Consider the following 17,538-nt stretch of genomic DNA (forward strand, 5'->3'; position numbering starts at 1 on the left):
TTTCCTTTTGTAGTTATCTAAAGATCTTGCCAAATAACCAACTTTCATCATGTATTAATTATTAATTGTCCTAGTACTGACTTTACTAAGTTACTCGTCCAATAAAAGCTACAATTTTTCACTTAAAAAGTCTACCTAGAAACTTTCAGAGCTAGTTCAGTGTCCGGTTATCATCCAATATAGTTTCCACATGGAACATGATTTCACACTAATTACAAGGTCGCCGCCGGTAACATTACGTAATATGCTTACTCCAAGCACCTGTACACCACTTTTTCCCAAAATGGCTATTGAAAAGTCCCTGACATACTACTTACCTAGAAATTTTCAGAGCTAGTTCAGTGTCCGGTTTGCAGTCGGCAGTTCAATGGTGCTCAGCGAGTGTACCACTACCGGCGGCACTTTCGGGCTATACACCTCAAGATCAAAGAGTTTCGTTGTTGTGTGTGTAATCGGCAGTTTTCCCAAGATAGCAACCGCAAACTCCACGAAGCCAGATGTCGCCAACCCTAAACACTGTGTTACACTGTGTTACACTGTGTTACACTGTGTTACACTGTGTTGCACTGTGTTGCACTGTGTTACACTGTGTTGCACTGTGTTGCACTGTGTTGCTTATATTCGGTAATCTCAGAAATTCGAACTTAGGCATCTAGATAAACTGAGCTAATGCGAATAATAACTAACAGAAATTGTGGAGCAATCTAAGATAAAGCTAGATCCCAGCACGAAAGTTAACGACCACATTTCAGAGACAGAACGAAACTGTTGCACTGTGTTGCACTGTGTTGCACTGTGTTGCACTGTGTTGCACTGTGTTGCACTGTGTTGCACTGTGTTGCACTGTGTTGCACTGTGTTACACTGTGTTGCACTGTGTTGCACTGTGTTGCTTATATTCGGTAATCTCAGAAATTCGAACTTAGGCATCTAGATAAACTGAGCTAATGCGAATAATAACTAACAGAAATTGTGGAGCAATCTAAGATAAAGCTAGATCCCAGCACGAAAGTTAACGACCACATTTCAGAGACAGAACGAAACCCCACCTCACCCAGTTCCCTCACCTGCCCATATTGTCTCCGGGCATTCTACGGCCGGTGTCGGCGGAGGAACCAACAAAGACACATTACAACCGTTCACCTGAAGATGAGGGATTATAATTGTTTGGAGTGCGGAAAGGACTTCACTAGGAAGGATAGTCTGGTGAAACATAAGAAGAGTTGTCGTGGACCCAAGCTGCCCTGTTTTGGTGACCCCTCTCTCGATATATAGTTAGGGTTTCGAAACACTGGGCTACTGGATACTCGGGCTGTATTGGGTTCCTCTTTGGGAGCCTGTGACTGACAACACTCAGTGAACTTCAAGGCAGTGTTGCTTGATTGTTACTGCTTCTAGCTTGAAAGGCTGATGTAAAACGTGGAATACCAAGTTTAGTTTTTTATGACTGGATTAATTGTGTACCGCATCAATGTATTATCCTTTACTGTATTTAAAATAGTTCAATTCTTTACAATATCTCTGGAAATTTGGAATTTACTCGTTACTGTTAGCAAACACACATTTAGCGGGTTTTTATACGTAAGCAGCTTTTAATTATACCCACCGCTAAAAGTAGAATCAAACCTCACTTATCATCATTATAAGTAAAATGAATCAGAAAAATTCAATTATGGCTCAACCTGCGATCCTAAAGCCAGGCCGTTTCAGAGTTTGAGTTGTGTCCTGTATGTTCAAGAAGGTTCTTCGGACAAAGCCGGCGTTCTAACCTGAGAAGGCATTTCAAAGCGATCCATCTCCTGGTGAAGGAATACCGCTGTGCGTACTGTGCGAGACTCTTCTCCCAAGACAGCAATAGGAAACAACACGAGTTCGTGTGCCAGTATAACTATAAGAAGTGAAAGTGAAAGTGATTTGTACGCTGCTGAACGTGGAGGGGTGTGGAATAGCCTTTAAAAACTTTGTACGTAAAGCAAGAGGTTGCTTTAGTAGTGTATGATTTTATTTCTTACATGTTTTAACTTTTAATTGTTAGATACAGACGAATGATATTTAGTAAATATTATTAGATTGCATATAATATTTATTACATTTTCAAAAAAGTGTGTTCATTAGTTATGCTATGTGTTGTTGAGTGTACAATCTAAGAAAACTAAGTTATGGAAAAGTAAAAGTAATCGGTGTAAATCGTAAACAATTTCACGATCTTTTATAACCAGCACAAACCAAATATTGAGTCACAGCGAAAACTCCCGTCTTCTCTTCGAGACTCGTTGTAGCAGCTTAGACCAGCGGTTAATCCTAATCGACCTTGATTTCAGTTGACGTTGGTTGCCGGGGACCCTATTTCTGTATACCATGCAAAAAGGACTTTCGTTCAAAGAGCCATCACACCCGTCACTTTAACGATGTGCACATTGGACTAAAGGCTTACTGTTGTCACTTTTGTGGACGCAAATTCTCCCAGAACAGTTCTCTTAAACGCCATTTAAATTATTGTAATGGAAATATTATTTATAATCTGGAGTAGACTTAAGATAAAAATCTAATCTAGAAAACTAAACTAAAACGTACTGATAAATACGATTCTAACTTAAGTTTTGATTTAAAAAAGATAGCTTTAAGAGTCCCCCTCTCAGACTCTATCGAGTGTCCAGCCTGCAGTCGGCAGTTTAAAGGAGAGCAGCGTCTCTAGTAACCCATCAACCTAGTAACCAGTTAGTAACCAGTAAGTAACCTAGTTACCACCTAGTTACCACCTAGTTACCCTCTCAGACTCTATTGAGTGTCCAGCCTGCAGTCGGCAGTTTAAAGGGGAACAGCGTCTCTACCACTACAAGCGCCACTACCGAGCAATACACCTGCTGATAAAGGAGTTCGGCTGCCCAAACTGTCGGAGGAGATTCTCGCAGAAGAGCTCACTGAAACGACATTTAAATTATTGTAGATTAAAATAACTGGCGAAAAAGAAGTTTGATCTGAAAAATCCAGTCACAATTTCTTTGAAAACTAACTTGTTACTCAGTTTCTATTAAAAAACTTTGCACTGCTGAAACAAATTTTCTTATTCTGTATGCGCCTATTCTCTTTAGTGGAACTGAGAATGAAACACAACGTCTACCCCTGTCTGAGTTGTAACCTAGCAACCTAGCAACCTAGTAACCAGTTAGTAACCAGTAAGTAACCTAGTAACATAGTAACCAGCTAGTAACCTAATAACTGATTATATGCCCCTATCCTCTTTAGTGGAACTGATAATGAAACACAACGTCTACCCCTGTCTGAGTTGTAACCTAGTAACCTAGCAACCTAGTAACCAGTTAGTAACTAGTAAGTAACCTAGTAACATAGTAACCAGCTAGTAACCTAATAACTGTTATGCCCCTATCCTCTTTAGTGGAATTGAGAATGAAACACAACATCTACCCCTGTCTGAGTTGTAACCTAGTAACCTAGCAACCTAGTAACCAGTTAGTAACCAGTAAGTAACCTAGTAACATAGTAACCAGCTAGTAACCTAATAACTGTTATGCCCCTATCCTATTTAGTGGAACTGAGAATGAAACACAACGTCTACCCCTGTCTGAGTTGTGGCCGAACGTTTGCCGGGCCCACCGGAGCTGCCAACTGCCGGAGACACTTTCAAACAGTCCACTTGAAACTGCAGAAGTACACGTGTGGGGGCTGTGGCCGCAAGTTCGCTCACGATAGCAGTCGTAAGAGACACTATAAGACATGTGTTGGGAAATGTGAAGTTCCCGATTAAAGAGACACTATAAGACATGTGTTGGGAAATGTGAAGTTCCCGATTAGTCGTAAGAGACACTATAAGACATGTGTTGGGAAATGTGAAGTTCCCGATTAGTCGTAAGAGACACTATAAGACATGTGTTGGGAAATGTGAAGTTCCCGATTAGTCGTAAGAGACACTATAAGACATGTGTTGGGAAATGTGAAGTTCCCGATTAGTCGTAAGAGACACTATAAGACATGTGTTGGGAAATGTGAAGTTCCCGATTAGTCGTAAGAGACACTATAAGACATGTGTTGGGAAATGTGAAGTTCCCGATTAGTCGTAAGAGACGCTATAAGACATGTGTTGGGAAATGTGAAGTTCCCGATTAAATGTGATTTGGACAGAATGTTGAGAGTTAACTGTGTTTTGTTTTTTCTTAATTTTATTTCTAAACACGGTTATTATGATTATAACTTACCTTTTTCTAGAAAATTTGTTGTGCGTGAACATTGCAGGAATCATATAGCTAGGTCTTGTAATCTCGTCTATAAGTGGTACAATACTTGGGAATATTTCTTTGATGACGGTATAATTTAAGTCTGAAAACTCACAACCTAACGGCAATATTCCTATTAGAACACCAATAACTTTATTGGGAATCTTGTACTGGATCTAAAAGTGTACTCCACTCATTAAACTTTCAGTAATAACATCAACATATGTGCAATGCCAGATATGTAGTCGTCAGTTTGGAGGTACGGGCGGGGCGGGTAACTACAGAATACACTACCGAACAGTGCACTTGAAGCGCAGAGACTACCGATGTGAGTGGTGTGACAAACACTTTGCACACAGCAACAGCAAGAAACGCCATGCCAAGACCTGTCGTTATCGGTGGGCGATGGTACACGAACAACACTCAACCTGAACTCTTGTACTTTCCTGTTTTATAGATTTTGGAGGCATTTTACTTTGATTTGGGAACCGGATCCTTTCTAAGTTTTTAATGGTTAATCGTTCAATAGTGTCGTAAAATTGCTCTGGCCCCAACTTTCGCTATGAAGTACGTTTTAGGCCGAAATATAATCCTAACCTCCAGCGGTAAAAATTTAGCAAAGCATCGTTCGCACTTCCGCGTAGTTGAAAGTATTATATTTCCTTGCTTCAGTATAGTATCTCCTTGCTTCAGTATAGTATCTCCTTGTTTCAGCTATGATCGTCACTAAAGACTGCCAAGTTTGCGGTGGTAACTAGGTGGTAACTAGGTGGTAACTAGGTGGTAACTAGGTAACACTAAGTGTATCTCCTTGTTTCAGCTATGATAGTGACTAAAGACTGCCCAGTTTGCGGGAAGTCCTTCCGAGCAAGTAACCTGAAGAGGCATCACCGCACAGTTCACCTCAAAATATCCAACTTTTCTTGTCAGTTTTGTTGGAAGAGGTTTACACAGAGTAATAGTCTGAAGCGACATCTGGCGAAGTGCCACCTGGCAAAGTGCCAACTGAGGGACCGTTATGTTGGGAATGTGGAACTCCAGTTGAGGATGGAGGAGGATTAGGTCCTTTTAAATCAACATTATACCTTCTGTCACATCCTCGATAAATGTACAGGGTGGGCCAAAAGTCAGTACCCATACGTTGGGTCTTATACCTCCGCCGTCTTTTATATTTGAGAGTTGTTGCTTTGCAGATGGCATACTGTACCTACTTGTTCGAGGATTCCGTCGCCAAAATTTGAAAATTCGAATAATTCGATAAATGTATTTTATTGTAGTTTTGAGAATAGTTAACACAGCTTTTTTAAACTATTGCAATATCTGATCTGCGTGGCTTCGTGTAGTTGAATTCTAGTTTATTTTTTTGATAACTGTTTAAGCAGCTGGTATTTATTTTGCTTACATACTGAAAATACTATCATTATTTCTCACGCTGGCCCGGAATTCAGTTAGATCATCAATCGTATCTGGAATAAAAGCTTTGTTACTTAATCAAAATTCAGACGGATAATGTACCAGCGGATGTAAAATAAATATAACTAAATATAAAATTGATCAATACAATGAATATAAAAGTTCAAGGCACATGCACATGTACTATGTAGTCCTAAATTTCAGGTATAATACAGTGCCCCACGTGTCAGAAAGTATTTGGTGGTTGCAACCCAAAGTACGTGTACGAGCGGCACTACCGGACAGTTCATCTGAGGATCAAAGCGTTCACCTGTGGTTACTGCAAGAAGAAGTTTACTCAGGATAGCAACAGGAAGAGACATAGCGATGTGTGTAGCATGAGGAGGGGCACGTGACTTTCTCAGTTTGCCACGTGACACTCGCAGTTTGCCACGTGACACTCGCAGTTTGCCACGTGACACTCGCAGTTTGCCACGTGACTTTCTCAGTTTGCCACGTGACAGTCGCAGTTTGCCACGTGACACTCGCAGTTTGCCACGTGACTACATCATCTGGCTAGTTTATGATTCCGTCTTTCATTTCGTGCATATAGTTCAGAATTACGTGGGTATCTGAAATTTTATAGTAAAATAACTTTCCGGGATCCTTTTCTAATATAAAAGAATTCAGTGTATACAGTGGGGTGACATATGTTTTCGTCACTTCTTATAATGACAATACAAACAGCGTTAAACTAACAATTTTCATTGAACCATAACTCCGCTTCCGGACCACCGATTTACAAAATTCAAAAATGGGTGTTTAGAGAAAATTCTGAACTTTTCTCGGACAGTAGAAATTAAGTTCATTCGTGCTTCAGAAGAGACTGGCAGGCCCATAAATAAGGGGTTTGATCACGATAATGATACTATTTATGAAGGAGCACATGTTTTAATAGCAAGCGACGAACTTTTCTCTACTTCAATATTACCATGAATTTTAAAACGGAATATCTTTGTACTGCATCGTTCGATTTCGATAAAATTGATAAGGTAACAAGACCAAATGTTTCTCAGTTGATTAAAATAAATACTGTTAGAGTTGTTAATCTTCAGCCAGAGATAGCATAAGTTTACCATGCTAAGTTGGATATTGTGAACACTTCCCTATTCCTCAATTTTTAGTGGTGTCATAGATATTACATAGCCACAAAATTTACTACAGATACGCCAAAGGGTCTGGGCCTTGTACTAGACAAATTCTCCAGACTCGTGATTACACTCACTGTTAACAATATCACGTGACGTGCATGCAAACTCGCGCGCTAAAATGCGCGCATTCAGAAGTGACGAAAACATATGTCACCCCACTGTATCAACTATCTGCGTTTCAGTATCCAGCCGGAATAGCATAGATGTATTGGGAAATTTAAAATATCTCTTTCTCAGCGAATCAGGAGGGTCGTTGGGCAAACGTGAGGATTCCACCTCCTCACATTACCTCTGGTCGCTACACTTCAAGGAGTAAAGACTATCCCATCCCACCTAGTTACCACCTAGTTACCACCTAGTTACCACCTAGTTACCACCTAGTTACCACCTAGTTACCTCCTAGTTACCGCCTAGTTACCACGTCCTCACATTACCTCTGGTCGCTACACTTCAAGGAGTAAAGACTATCCCATCCCACCTGCCAACTCCAGCTGCAGGGAAGATTCAATACATTGTCCAGTGTGTGGGGACCCTTTCGGCGGAGGTAGAAAGGCAATTAGGAACCATAACTATAAGCAGCATTACCGCACTGTCCATTTGAGAATCAAAGAAAAAAGTTGTAGTTATTGCTACAAGAAGTTTGCTAAGGATTTTAATAGGAAACGGCACGAGAGAGTGTGTTCTACAAGGCCTCGCTAATCGGGAAGAAGAATTGAGATTTTCTAAACTTAAGTTGTTTTAGAAATCGTGCTACCCCTCCTTCAGCAGAGCCGGAGAAAAGTTCCTGGACACGACGTAGCAGAGAAGTTTATACCCAGCCTCCCACTACAAGGACTCAATATTCTGTACAGCCAGTGCGCAGTGGACGGATCCTCTTCGGAACACCAGCCGTGTGCAACATAATATGAAGGTCCTGAATCAGGACTTATGGTTTACTCTCCTGATTACTGTATAGAAAAAGGTGTCTTACGATGCCAAGTTGAAGAAACGTATAACGTTCCCAGTTACGTTTGGAAGAATAGAAGTTCCAGCTTCCGAACCACAACCACTTGCAATCACCTTTACAATTTGAAGTATAATAATAACTTTTGAATTAGTATTTGGGCTAGACTTTAAGATCACTGCTGTGCTCAAAGTATCGCGAGAATTGGCATATTGTCCGGTTTAGGCACATTTCATCGCTATCTCAAATATCGAGGGCTGGTATTGTCCACAAATCTGTAAATAGCTCACCCTATACCTCTAGATGTTACTCCGTCCCGACTGTACCCCTGGAATATGCTCAGATGAGATCAAAATACTTCAGAACTAGAACTATCGTTAACTGATCACCTAACCTTCTCAATTATAATCAATATTCTCTACACAAAATACCCCCAGCACTGTCCCTGACCCAGCCCTACTCCTGGAACGTGCGGTTCAGGCACGCAGCTACCCCGGATCCTGTCGAGAACCCCGGCTCTGAAAACATCAGCTGTCCTGACTGTGGCAGAGTCTTTACCGGTAGACACCGGGTACCTGTCTTTAAACGACACTACAGAACTGTACACCTCAAGATTCAGCTGTATTCTTGTGATTTCTGTCAGAGGAAGTTTGCTCATGATAATTCGAGGAAAAGGCACGCGAAGATTTGTCGGTTAAAGATGATTGAGATGAAACTTAGCAGTTGTGCGGGACAAGAATAAAGTAATCGTTTATTTTCGGAACATAAACTTGTTAATTATTGGCCATTATTGGGTAAAAGAGAAGAACTGTTTGCCCGCCCTGGGTTCATTTTATTCAATCATTATTGGTACAATTTTCATCAAAATAATTTTTTTGGGCAAATGCAGCATATTATGCAAGATCAAAACTTTTGTAGATCACTTGATTTCACTTTTAATTTCACTTCAATCCTGTCTGTTTTATTTATTGTCTGTTTTCAGAACCAACCGACACCCAAACTACATGTCCGGTCTGTCTCCGGATCTTTAAGGGAAAGTACCAAGCCCTGATATTCCGTCGGCACTACAACGCCATCCATCTCAAAATAGAGAAATACTCGTGTGAATTCTGTGCTAAGAAGTTTGCTCACTACAACCAGCGGAAGAGACATTATAAGAACTGCGCTAATATGACCAAGTTAATGGCGGCCCAGCAGTTCGGGTTGTAGAGAAATCAAGGAGTGATGATAGCTACTTTGCTGGAATTTATATTTTTATCTGTTGATTAAGAAGCTGTTGTTATGTACAGTAATTTCATGGAATGAATTTTACGATAGTAATTTGACCAGTCTATGGTAGTTGAAATGAGCGTTATAATCGAACGGTACTTTAAGTTTTAAAACGCTGATGCTGAACTAACAGTTCTATCTCAATCTCTATATCAGCTTTTAGTTCACATATTCCAGGCGGCGCAGCGCGGGTTCTAGTGGACACCATAGTGGACACCATAGTTTGTCCTATCTGTGATAGACCCTTCACGGGCAAAAACAGAGATTGGATCTTTAAGAGACACTACAAAGCTATCCACCTAAAGTTGGAGCGATACTCTTGTGAGATCTGCGGAATGAAGTTTAATTATTATAATCAGAGAAAACGGCATATTAAGAAATGTATGTATCGGTGATGGACCTTGAGAGCTGTTTTAAAGTCGAGACAAATCACAGATTAAATATTCTGGCTGAAACGTGTTAGTTAACGTTCACATGGGACATGTTAAGTGAGCCAGAATATGCCCATTTGGACCCCCTCTAGCTCCCCCATTTGGACCCCCTCTAGCTCTCCTTCCGTAAGCAGCATTAACAATTGTTATCGTGTAGAAATAATGTTAGGTAATATGTGAACCATCCTTAACGTTACATTGCGGAGCTCGTATTATATATTTACAATTTACACGTCTAGTACGACAATACGTACTTGTTCTTTAATGAATACAGAATGGACAGCTTGTTTAGGCTGGGACAAGGATAAGAGTTGTGTTAACCGCCGTCGCTTGATTTACGAGATTGAATTTTGTATCAGCTAAATTATTTTTAATTTTGACAATAAGTTTCAAATACTAACATGTATTTTTGTGGCACTGGCATGTTCCCGCTTATTTTGAACTTGAAATTGCAACGACCACCCAGATCTTTAACACCACCGACAATACCTCTTCATTCCCTTTCTCTCTACCTGTTCATAACAATTTCAGATCCGGAGAAACTTCCTATAGACTGTGCAACCTGTGCGCAGCTACTCCAACAAGGGAGATGGAGATATAACCGTCACTACCGCGCTGTTCATCTCAAGATTAAGAACTTTATGTGTCAGATTTGTTTGAAGAGGTTCTCTACCAAGCAGGTTCTAGACTCTCACGTGTACTCCAAGAACTGTGAGCCTAGAGAAATGTGCTAGAGAACTGTGCTAGAGAACTGTGCTAGAGAACTGTGAGCCTAGAGAACTGTGCTAGAGAACTGTGCTAGAGAACTGTGAGCCTAGAGAACTGTGCTAGAGAACTGTGAGCCTAGAGAACTGTGAGCCTAGAGAACTGTGCTGGAGAACTGTGAGCCTAGAGAACTGTAGCTGTGCTAGAGAACTGTGCTAGAGAACTGTGCTGGAGAACTGTGCTAGAGAACTGTGCTAGAGAACTGTGAGCCTAGAGAACTGTGAGCCTAGAGAACTGTGCTAGAGAACTGTGAGCCTAGAGAACTGTGCTAGAGAACTGTGAGCCTAGAGAACTGTGAGCCTAGAGAACTGTGAGCCTAGAGAACTGTGAGCCAAGAGAACTGTGCTAGAGAACTGTGCTAGAGAACTGTGAGCCTAGAGAACTGTGCTAGAGAACTGTGAGCCTAGAGAACTGTGCTAGAGAACTGTGAGCCTAGAGAACTGTGCTAGAGAACTGTGCTAGAGAACTGTGAGCCTAGAGAACTGTGCTAGAGAACTGTGAGCCTGGAGAACTGTGAGCCTAGAGAACTGTGAGCCTAGAGAACTGTGCTAGAGAACTGTGAGCCTAGAGAACTGTGAGCCTAGAGAACTGTGCTAGAGAACTGTGAGCCTAGAGAACTGTGCTAGAGAACTGTGCTAGAGAACTGTGAGCCTAGAGAACTGTGAGCCTAGAGAACTGTGCTAGAGAACTGTGCTAGAGAACTGTGCTGGAGAACTGTGAGCCTAGAGAACTGTGCTAGAGAACTGTGAGCCTAGAGAACTGTGAGCCTAGAGAACTGTGAGCCTAGAGAACTGTGCTAGAGAACTGTGCTAGAGAACTGTGCTAGAGAACTGTGAGCCTAGAGAACTGTGAGCCTAGAGAACTGTGAGCCTAGAGAACTGTGAGCCTAGAGAACTGTGCTAGAGAACTGTGAGCCTAGAGAACTGTGCTAGAGAACTGTGAGCCTAGAGAACTGTGAGCCTAGAGAACTGTGAGCCTAGAGAACTGTGAGCCTAGAGAACTGTGCTAGAGAACTGTGAGCCTAGAGAACTGTGCTAGAGAACTGTGCTAGAATCTCTGGAGACTGACACTGCTGAAAGTCGTCGGGAGAACATTTGAAATTGGTATTTTCTGACATAGTTTAATTGTAGTAGCTGTGAATTGAAACTAGATCCTTCGCTCAATTTTCAAGCCACCCGTTTCACAGTTTCGTAGACTTTGACTTCGTTCCTAAAATGTAAATTGTTTCCAAAATAATCGTACCCAAACTTTTGATGCTCCCAAACTTATCTCTCCAAACTGATCTTGTTTCTCAGCACATCTGGAAATCAAAACCCCTCTGGAATGTGAAACATGTGTGAGACTGAGGACTAGTGGTAGAGGAAAGTGGGCCTACAACCGTCATTACAACGCTGTTCACCTAAAGTTACGGAGCTTCCCCTGTCACATCTGCTGCAGAAAGTTCTCCACTAAGCAGAAGCTGGAGAGCCACGTGGCGACCCTCCGGTGTATCAGGAACACTACCATATAAGGTAGTGTTACCATAGTAACACTACCTTATATGGTAGTGTTAGAGACTGAGGACTAGTGGTAGAGGAAAGTGGGCCTACAACCGTCATTACAACGCTGTTCACCTAAAGTTACGGAGCTTCCCCTGTCACATCTGCTGCAGAAAGTTCTCCACTAAGCAGAAGCTAGAGAGCCACGTGGCGACCCTCCGGTGTATCAGGAACACTACCATATAAGGTAGTGTTACCATAGTAACACTACCATATAAGGTAGTGTTACTATAGTAACACTACCAACTCACGTGGCCACCCTCCGGTGTATCAGGATTCAGGAAAAAGGCTAAATTTCGTTTCGATGAACAGTCGCTGTAGAGAACGGAAGTGAGATGTTGTTTAGATGTTAACCGCACGTTTAGTGAACTTAAAAGCATGTAAAAGTTTACCAGGAATATGATGAGCATGGTTTAACGATTTAGTCTATTCTCTAAAATGTCAGCTGTCAATCTTTATTTTATTAAACTTTTTAGTTCACTTTCCTTCCCACCTAACCTAGTTTCTACCCCACTATATGATACATTATATCTCCACTAGAGTCTAGACAGCTCCCCATGTTTCAGACAACTACCCTATAGAATGTGAGACCTGCGCCAGACTAATTCAACGAGGGACCTGGTTCTATCGCCGTCACTACAAATCCGTCCACCTCCGCCTTAAAGAGTTCACATGTCAGGATTGCAACAAAATGTTTGCTGAAAGTGGAACCCTGAAGCGACACAAGACAAGGTGTCTTGCAATGATGAACAGGAAGACGCGCTCCTATGCTCATCTTACCCTGGATCCCAGGATCTTCCCTCCATCTGACGACTTCTGAGACTCGTCTAATTGAGTTATTTTGTAGACTGGGCTGTGTAACCCCGTTATCTTATTCTCAGTAGACTTTCCATCCCCACTCAGATAAAGAGATTCATGTAGTTCTTAGCAATTTACTTTTTTATTTGAATTCGATTTTCTCCTTCAATTTTTACCGCCTGATCTTATTACTACTTTATTTTCTATCGCTTTCTTAACAGATATAAAAGTGTAACTCACAGTTAAACTGAATGGTATGCGGGAAATATTTTTGGCAACTAGACAAATTTCACCAGTAATGTCGTCAGTTCACATATTACGTAATCATTTTATGGAACATTTTGACCCCCCCCCCCTCCGTAATCAGTTTTACACATAGCTATTGTGTCAAAATTACACTAGCGTAATCATTCGGAAACCCCCCCCCCCCTCAGCTGATTACGTAATATATGTGAACGACCCCTTATGAACCAAAGGAGTGAAATTTCCGTAATATCATAATCATGATTACAAAATAAGTCGAGGATCAGATACCTTACATTCCATAAATGTTATCCTAGCCTGGCACCCTGTCAATTTTCCTATTGACACGTGGTCTTTAAGTCACGTGCTTTCAGGACAATCCCTAGTGTACAAGCGAGTGAGCGTGACCTACGAAGGCTGCAAAGTGTGTGACAGACTCAAAGATAAACGAGGTCAATGGAACCGCCACTTCAAGACCGTCCATCTGAAGATCAAGAACTATCAGTGTCCGTTCTGTAACCGGAAGTTTGGTGAAAGTGCTACAGTTAAAAAACATATGCGAGTATGCAAAGAGAAACAGGAGAACGTTAAATGGGAGGAGGAGGAAGGAGGAGCTTATAAGCCTTGATCTGTAATACTTGTGTTTTAAAACCTTAAGTTATGTTCCAAAATTTATTAATAAAATTGCTCCACGATTGGCCGTGCACGAGTGTGACTCGTTGCAATTAGGTATGCAAAATTCGTCGTACTCCTTACATTACACCAATTATTAGTCAGACACATCTACATTTCAGTGGACGATAAAGTAATTGTGTGTCCAGTGTGCCACAAAGAGTTTACGGGCAGGCGGGAGGGCAACTTCCGTAGACATATTAGAACGGTTCATCTCCGTATAAAGGACTTTGCCTGTCGTTACTGTAACCGTCCGTTTACCCTGAAACACCACCGTATCCGTCATGAACAAACGTGTAAAGAAGCTGAGAAGCTTATTAAGCTAGGCCCTGAGTCATGAACAAACGTGTAAAGAAGCTGAGAAGCTTATTAAACTAGGCCCTGAGTCATGAACAAACGTGTAAAGAAGCTGAGAAGCTTATTAAGCTAGGCCCTGAGTCATGAACAAACGTGTAAAGAAGCTGAGAAGCTTATTAAACTAGGTCCTGAGTCATGAACAAACGTGTAAAGAAGCTGAGAAGCTTATTAAACTAGGCCCTGAGTCATGAACAAACGTGTAAAGAAGCTGAGAAGCTTATTAAGCTAGGCCCTGAGTCATGAACAAACGTGTAAAGAAGCTGAGAAGCTTATTAAACTAGGCCCTGAGTCATGAACAAACGTGTAAAGAAGCTGAGAAGCTTATTAAGCTAGGCCCTGAGTCATGAACAAACGTGTAAAGAAGCTGAGAAGCTTATTAAGCTAGGCCCTGAGTCATGAACAAACGTGTAAAGAAGCTGAGAAGCTTATTAGACTAGGCCCTGAGTCATGAACAAACGTGTAAAGAAACTGAGAAGCTTATTAAGCTAGGCCCTGAGTCATGAACAAACGTGTAAAGAAGCTGAGAAGCTTATTAGACTAGGTCCTGAGTCATGAACAAACGTGTAAAGAAGCTGAGAAGCTTATTAAACTAGGCCCTGAGTCATGAACAAACGTGTAAAGAAGCTGAGAAGCTTATTAAGCTAGGCCCTGAGTCATGAACAAACGTGTAAAGAAGCTGAGAAGCTTATTAAGCTAGGCCCTGAGTCATGAACAAACGTGTAAAGAAGCTGAGAAGCTTATTAAACTAGGCCCTGAGTCATGAACAAACGTGTAAAGAAACTGAGAAGCTTATTAAGCTAGGCCCTGAGTCATGAACAAACGTGTAAAGAAGCTGAGAAGCTCATTAAGCTAGGCCCTGAGTCATGAACAAACGTGTAAAGAAGCTGAGAAGCTTATTAAGCTAGGCCCTGAGTCATGAACAAACGTGTAAAGAAGCTGAGAAGCTTATTAAACTAGGCCCTGAGTCATGAACAAACGTGTAAAGAAGCTGAGAAGCTTATTAAACTAGGCCCTGAGTCATGAACAAACGTGTAAAGAAGCTGAGAAGCTTATTAAGCTAGGCCCTGAGTCATGAACAAACGTGTAAAGAAGCTGAGAAGCTTATTAAACTAGGCCCTGAGTCATGAACAAACGTGTAAAGAAGCTGAGAAGCTTATTAAGCTAGGCCCTGAGTCATGAACAAACGTGTAAAGAAGCTGAGAAGCTTATTAAACTAGGTCCTGAGTCATGAACAAACGTGTAAAGAAGCTGAGAAGCTTATTAAACTAGGTCCTGAGTCATGAACAAACGTGTAAAGAAGCTGAGAAGCTTATTAAGCTAGGCCCTGAGTCATGAACAAACGTGTAAAGAAGCTGAGAAGCTTATTAAACTAGGCCCTGAGTCATGAACAAACGTGTAAAGAAGCTGAGAAGCTTATTAAACTAGGTCCTGAGTCATGAACAAACGTGTAAAGAAGCTGAGAAGCTTATTAAACTAGGTCCTGAGATACTGTACCCTGAAACCTAGGTTTTGTCTGCTTGCTGCAGTCCACTGTTAGGCTGTACCTCACGTATGTTTAGTAAACATTACCTTATGTGGTAGTGTTGCCATGGTAGCACTACCATATAAGGTTTGGGATATATCTCACTTATGTTATTACCGGGAAAACTGTTGATTTTAATAGAATTATGGGATGAGTTTTAAATTATTGTTTCTGATATTAACGAAGTGTGGGGAGAGTGTGTTTCATATTAATTTCGTTGTATTTCATATAACATATTCAGACTCCGTTGAGACGGTAGAACATATCTAAATCTGGCGTATGAACCGTTAAAAGACACTTAAACTTAATTATACTTATAATAGATGTAGACTGCCCGCTCCTCAATAATTCAATTTGCCGAAAAATATGAGCGAAACGCGGTGATTTCGGCATGAAATTGGTAATCATTACTGCGGTTGAAATGCAAAGTAACCGTTAAATATTTACAGACTAAATTAACAGTAATAACCCTCTTTGCCTACCAGTACCACTGAGTCCCTGTAAATGTTACCCTATATGGTAGTGTTGCCATAGTAACACTACCATATAAGGTCATGTTTTGAATAATACCGCTGAGTCTCTGTTTCAGTCTATGAGTTTGAAGCTGGCTACACTGTGACCATGAAGTGCCCTCTTTGCGAGATGAGGTTCTGTAGCAAGCGCAAGTCTCAGTATTACCGCCACTACAAGACTGTTCATCTGAAACTCAAAGAGTTCACCTGTGACTTCTGCTGCAAGAAGTTCAGTCGAGGAGAACACAAAAAAAGGCATATTCTGAGGAATTGCAAGCTGGCCAAACAGTTTATGGATGGCGTAGAAGGGGCACCGACCTCGGTGGAAAGCTCTGCCATGAATCTTACAAATTCTAATGATCTTTTTAGCCAGATCTAGTCGATTATAGGTAAAACTGATTTCTGTCGACGTATTTGTAAAAGTTTATGTAAGATAAACGTTTGGAACAAAAAGTAAGTTTTGGGTAATAAGAAATAAGGTGGCGCATGGTAAATGTACTAAATACGTTATAATTCCCGCATGAACTCGTTTAATCCAGTCTCGTTATTCCTCCTAGTTCTTTCTTTAAAGTCTTCTTCGAATGTATTCAAACCTAACGTTGTTAACAGAGCATTTTAGTAATATGTAATTTTCTTAATATGATGTGTTTATTGCCGTTGTACGAGTACTATAAAGTTAGGAGTGTAACTCAGCTCCATTTAGGAGAGTTACTGATTGTTAGGTGATTAGATATTGTTTTCATCTACATTTTATACATTTTTGGTTACTTTAATCACATGACAATGATTATGATTCCAGTTAATTTTTGACAACCAGATCGCACTTTTCGTGTTCATGAATCTTTTTATGTCATCACATCTATGTTTTAATTCGTTAATATTTTTTTCTTAAAAGTTTTTATTCATCGTTAGTAACTGCTGAGTTTTCATTGTAAATGAATTTTTGAAACGTCTCTCAACAATGAGATAAAATAAAAGAGCTTGCCAAATAATTAAAACTGAATTATAAAACCTATGCTTTCAACTTTCAGAATTCAATGCAATTTATCCCATGCAGATATAATATCATTATTTAAATCATACTTTGGCAGATATCAGGCGACCCAAACGACTACGAAACCTGGGAGACACTGAAATGGTTGCATTTGACTACGAGAGCGTTCTCCGTAGCCACAAGTTCACCCACAACATCAGGGAATCACTCCGGGGCCTGGGTATCGCCAAGGACCACTTTTACCGGGGGAGACACATCGCAGAGCTCCGGCTCATCGACAGAGACGTGTTCGATGGGCTGCTGAGACGGGCCATGGCCAATAACTCAAGTCTCTACGAGTTTGATCGGATCTGCAAGTTCAAGATGTTGGACAGTACTATGAAACTTAAGGCGGAAATATTGAAGAGAAGTGGGAAATTATTACCATGAGAGTAAGGTTGTTAGTACCGAGATTATTTCAGCTAGATTACAGTAATTGCTTAATCGTGCAAATAGAAACCTGCTCGTAGACCCATGTCCCATAGCTCGCACCTGTATAATTTAGCACTACAATTTAGCACTACTTTACTTGGGATAAGTACTTAATTGACCTTTATAAGGGCTACCGATCTGCATTATTATTATTCAACTTAATTGGCTCTCCTCCGGAAATTTGTGAAA

General features: G+C 40.9%; 2 protein-coding genes across 25 annotated transcripts in view; both read left to right on the forward strand.

Annotated features, from left to right (window-relative positions):
• Nucleotides 1–17,538, forward strand: part of LOC134813368 (uncharacterized) — a 359,978-nt gene that overhangs the window by 281,650 nt on the left and 60,790 nt on the right. The window lies entirely within an intron of this gene.
• The window catches only part of LOC134813369 (zinc finger protein 236-like), a 145,376-nt gene that overhangs the window by 41,150 nt on the left and 86,688 nt on the right, over nt 1–17,538 (forward strand). Inside the window, exon 6 of one of the 24 annotated variants that reach the window (XM_063821078.1) lies at nt 15,962–16,798. The exons of 20 other annotated variants lie outside the window; for them this stretch is intronic. In XM_063821078.1, the coding sequence (XP_063677148.1) occupies nt 15,962–16,263 (302 nt within the window). In that variant the 3' untranslated portion in view covers nt 16,264–16,798. Of the gene's footprint in view, nt 1–8,214; nt 8,999–10,008; nt 12,245–13,195; nt 14,132–15,961; nt 16,799–17,538 lie in introns of those variants that run through there. 3 more of the 24 variants (XM_063821081.1, XM_063821103.1, XM_063821077.1) reach the window with 3 other exon arrangements.

This window comes from Bolinopsis microptera, chromosome 3 (genome assembly GCF_026151205.1).
Source record: "Bolinopsis microptera isolate Bmic1 chromosome 3, MBARI_Bmic_1.0, whole genome shotgun sequence".
NCBI classification, from domain to species: domain Eukaryota; kingdom Metazoa; phylum Ctenophora; class Tentaculata; order Lobata; family Bolinopsidae; genus Bolinopsis; species Bolinopsis microptera.